Source organism: Meleagris gallopavo, unplaced genomic scaffold (assembly GCF_000146605.3).
Source record: "Meleagris gallopavo isolate NT-WF06-2002-E0010 breed Aviagen turkey brand Nicholas breeding stock unplaced genomic scaffold, Turkey_5.1 ChrUn_random_7180001956088, whole genome shotgun sequence".
NCBI lineage: Eukaryota > Metazoa > Chordata > Aves > Galliformes > Phasianidae > Meleagris > Meleagris gallopavo.
Window position 1 is genome coordinate 25,240 of NW_011216685.1, and position 4,952 is coordinate 30,191.

The 4,952-nt window shown below is 48.3% G+C and overlaps 1 protein-coding gene across 1 annotated transcript in view; it reads left to right on the top strand.

Moving 5' to 3' along the window:
- The first annotated feature begins 317 nt into the window (after positions 1-317).
- LOC104917142 (protein FAM71B-like) overlaps positions 318-4,952 on the top strand; it is an 11,876-nt gene continuing 7,241 nt past the window's right edge. Inside the window, exon 1 of the mRNA XM_010728252.3 lies at positions 318-3,658. Within this exon, the coding sequence (XP_010726554.1) occupies positions 3,578-3,658 (81 nt within the window). The 5' untranslated portion in view covers positions 318-3,577. The remainder of the gene's footprint in view (positions 3,659-4,952) is intronic.

The window sequence follows — 4,952 nt, forward strand, 5'->3', positions numbered from 1 at the left end:
CGCCACCATTTTGAAGCTGCACTTTCGCTTCTGTCACAGCGTGATGACGTCACTTCCGTCGCAGACCGAGGGTATTAAAGGGGGCGGGGTGGCGTCATTAAAGTTGCATTGAAGCAGCTGCGGGGTGGACGGTTATCCAGGTAATTAATGACCGTTACTTAATGATTAATTAGCAACTAATTACTGGTTAACCTGCGTTGTTAGATATTAATTAGTGTGGCTTTATTTGGCTTTGTGTTATTTTTGGGTTAAAAAGCTGCATTGAGCATTGAGTTGTTGGTTTTGCGAGTTAATTGCTGTTAATGAGGAGTTAATTGCGTTGGTTAATTACAGTCTTGCTAATGAAGCAGTGATGAGTTGGGGTGAGCGCGTTTGAATCGGTTTTAAGGCAGAATTGTGGCGCTCAGTGGGCAGAAAATGGGGCCGTGCTTTGAATGGGGGTCATGGTGGCTTTGCTAATTAGCTGTGTGTTAATGAAGGGCGATTGAAGGGCAATGGAGAGCATCAGGTGGACTTAATTACTGCCCAGGTGGTGTTAATTACCCGCAGGAGGTGTTAATTAGCCAGGTGAAGCATCTCTATGGTGTTGGAGGACCCCTTCTAGCCCACAATGCCCCAACTCTATGGTCTTGGAGGGCCCTTACTAGCACACCCTCCCTGCATCTCTATGGTCATGGAGGACCCTTCTTAGCCCACCATGCCCCAGCTATATGGTCTTGGAGGACTGTTCCTAGCAGAACCTTAAATAGGGGCCTTAATGGGGTTCTTCATGAGGTTTTAATGGTGGTACTAATCGGGTTTTAATCGGGGCCTTAATTGGGGTCATATATGGGGTCCTTAGAGGGGCCTTATGGGGTCATATAGGGCCAGAATCCCATTAGGACCCCATAAGGACCCCATAACCCCCCTTAGACTCCATAAGGTCCCCATAGGACCCAATAGGACCCATAGGACCCCATAAGGACCCTATAAACCCCCTGAGACTTCATAAGTACCCTATAAGGACCCCATTAATCTTCTCTGACCTCATAAGGACCCCATAAGGACCCTATAAAGGCCCCCAGACCCCATAAGAACCCCATAAGAACCCCATAAGGACCCCATAAACCTCCTCAGAGCCCATAGGACCCAATAGGACCCCACAAAGACCCTAAAAACCCTCCCAGACCCTATAAGGACCCTGTAAACCTCCTGAGACCCCATAGGACCCCATAAGGATCCTATAAGGACCCCATTAACTCTCTCTGACCCTATAGAACTCCATTAGGACCTCATAGGACTCTATAAACCCCCTGAGACCCCATAAGAACCCCATAAAACCCCCATAGGACCCCATAAAGACCCGATGGGATCCCATAAGGACCCTATAAACCTTCTTAGGGGTTCTTAGGGGACTTATGGGTCCTTACGGGGTCTTAAGGGGTTTAAAAGTGTCTTATGGGGTCTTGATGGGGTCCTAAGGGGACTTACGGGCTCCTTATGGGGTCTTTCGGGGTTCTCAGGGGTTTTATGGGGTCTTTATGGGGTCTGAGGAAGTTTATGGGGTCCTTATGGGGTCCTATGGGCTCTGGGAAGGTTTTACAGTCCTTACAAGGTCCTTATGGGGTCCTGTGGGATTCTATGGGAAGTTATGGGGTTCTTATGGGATCTGAGGGAATTTTTAGGGTCCTTATGCAGTCCAATGTGTTCCTATTGAGTCCTTATGGGGTCACAGGGGGTTTATAGGGTCCTTATGGGGTTTTTATGGGGTCTGAGAGGGTTTATAGGGTCCTTATGGGGTTCTGTAGGGTCAGAGAGGGTTTATAGGGTTCTTATGGGGTCCTACAGGATCTTATGGGGTCCTATGGGTTCTGAGGTGGTTTATAGAGTCCTTATGGGATCCCATGGGGGTTTACGGGGTCTCTATGGGGTCAGGCCCGTTTATAGGGCCCTTATGGGCTAATCCCCCAAGATTCCATAAGGAACAACCCAACAACAACCCCATAAGAACCCTATAAATCCTCCCTGACCCCATAGAACCCCATAAGAACCTCCTGACCCCATAAGATCCCCATAGGACCCCATAGAACCCTAGTAAGATCCCAGAAAGCCTCCATTATACGCCATAAGAAACTACCTATCCCAGAAAAACGCCACAAAAACCGTAAAACCTCCCCCCGACCCCATAGAAGCCCATAGAATCCCATTGAAGCTCAATTCAAAGCCATTCAAGCCTCTCCCCACAGCGCCCCCTGGTGGCCGGACGGCGCGTTGCAGCGCCCCATAGAGCACAGCCATAGGAACACACAGCGACTCTATGAGGACCCTATAAGGACTCTATAACCCCTCCCCGACCCCATAAAGACCTCATTAAGACCCTATAAAGATCCACAGGACTCTAAGGACCCCACAAGACCCCATAAAAGCCCATAAGGACCCAGAAGAACCCTATAAGCGCTCCTTGATCCCGTAGGACCCACATTAATCTGCCCAATAAAGGTCCATTAACACCCCAATTAGCACCCATTAAAACCCCAATTAAGACCCCAATTAAGGTACCATTTTGAACCCCATTAAGACCCCATTAAAACCCCATTATGGCCCCTATTAAGGGGCATACTAAGAACAGTTCTCCAAGACCACAGTGTTGGGAAGTGGTGGGCTAGGAACGGTCCTCCAAGATCAAAGAGATGGGAGGACTGATAAGAATGGTTCTCCAAGACCATAGAATTGGTGCCTAGTGGGATAGGAAAGGTCCTCCAAGATCATAGAGTTGTAGAGAGATGGCAATACAAAGGTCCTCCAAGACCATAGAGATGCTCCACCTGGCTAATTAACACCACCTGAGGAGTAATTAAGTCCACCTACTGCTCTCCACAGCCCTTCAATCGCCCTTCATTAAGACGCAGCTAATTAGCAAAGACCAGCATTAAGGACTATTAATACCCCCACTAGGGCCCCTACTAAAGCCCCATTAATATCCAACTAACACCCCATTATGACCCCAATTATAACCCTATTAACACCACCGTTAAAACCTCATGAAGAACCCCATTAAGGCACCTATTAAGGGGTATGCTAGGAACAGTCCTCCAAAACCACAGAGTTGGGGCATGGTGGGCTAGGAAGGATCCTCCTGATTCAAACGCGCTCACCCCAACTCATCACTGCTTCATTAGCAAGACTGTAATTAACCAACGCAATTAACTCCTCATTAACAGCAATTAACTCGCAAAACCAACAACTCAATGCTCAATGCAGCTTTTTAACCCAAAAATAACACAAAGCCAAATAAAGCCACACTAATTAATATCTAACAACGCAGGTTAACCAGTAATTAGTTGCTAATTAATCATTAAGTAACGGTCATTAATTACCTGGATAACCGTCCACCCCGCAGCTGCTTCAATGCAACTTTAATGACGCCACCCCGCCCCCTTTAATACCCTCGGTCTGCGACGGAAGTGACGTCATCACGCTGTGACAGAAGCGAAAGTGCAGCTTCAAAATGGTGGCGCGCAGCGTTGCGTTTACTACGAAGATCCGTAGTACCGAGCGGAGGATTTTCGGTGCTTTTTATCGCTTTACTCGGTGTTGAATGCGCATTTCTTGGGCCGGCCAGCACCGCTTTCCTCCACAGCAATGGGAGAATGGGGCCGGTCTGTTTCAAAGCAAGCGCGTATGTATTTCTATCGCTTTGTGTATTTCCGTGTGTCTTTTTGAATAGCAGTTCCTATTAAAACCCCGTTATGGTTTTTACGGGGAACTTAAGAAGACACTGCGAGGGAAGGGGGTTTATGGGGTCCTTATGGGTTCCTTACGGGGTCTTATGGTGTCCTATAGGGTCAGAGAGGGTTAATGGGGTCCTTGTGGGGACCTCGTGGGGTCCTATGGGGTCTGAGGAGGTTTATAGGATCCTTATGGGGTCCTTATGGGGTCTGAGAAGGTTTGTAGGGTCCTTATAGGGTCCTATGGGGTCTTTATGGGGTCCTATTGGGTCTGGGTCAGAGAGGGTTAATGGGGTCTTTATGGGTCAGAGAAGGTTTATGCAGTCTTTATGGGGTCAGTAGGGTTTACAGGGTCCTTATGGGGTCCTATGGGGGCTTATGGTGTCCTTATGGGGTCCTATGGTGTCTTTATGGGGTCTTTATGGGGTCTGAGGAGGTTTATAGGGTCCTTATGGGGTTTGATGGGGTCCTATGGGGTCTGGGAGGGTTTATAGGGTCCTTATAGGGTCCTATGGCATCCTTATGGGGTCCGATGGGGTCTGGGAGGATTTATAGGGTCCTTATGGTGTCCCATGGGGGCTTATGGGGTCCTTATGAGGTCTGAGGGGGTTTATAGTGCCTTTATGGGGTCCCACATGGTTTATAGGGTCCTGTGGGGTCTTTATTGGGTCTAAGAAGGTTTATAGGGTCATTATGGGGTCCTGTTGGGTTTTATGGGGTCCTTATTAGGTCTGAGGAACTTTAAGGGGTCCTTATTAGGTCCTATGGGGGCTTATGGGGTCCTTATGGGGTCTGAAGAGGTTTATAGGGTCCTTATGGGCTCCTTTTGGGGTCTGAGTGAGTTTATAGGAACCTTATGGGGTCTTTATGGAGTCCTAAGTGGGTTTATAGGGACCTTATGGGGTCCTTATGGGGTCTGAGAGGCTTTATAGGGTTTTTATGGCGTCCTATGGGGGCTTATGGGATCCTATGGGGTCAGAGGGGGTTAATGGGGTCCTTATAGGATCCTTCTGGGGTCCTATGGGGTCTGAGTCAGTTTATAGAGTCCTTATGGGATCCTGTAGGGTCTGTATAGGGTCTAAGAGGGTTTATGGGATCCTTATGGGGTCTTATGTGGTCCTATGGGAAGTTATGGAGTCCTTATGAGGTCTGAGGAGATTTTTAGGGTCCTTATGGGGTCCAATGGGTTCCTATTGGGTCCTATGGGGTCACAGGAGGTTTATAGGGTCCTTATGGGGTTTTTAT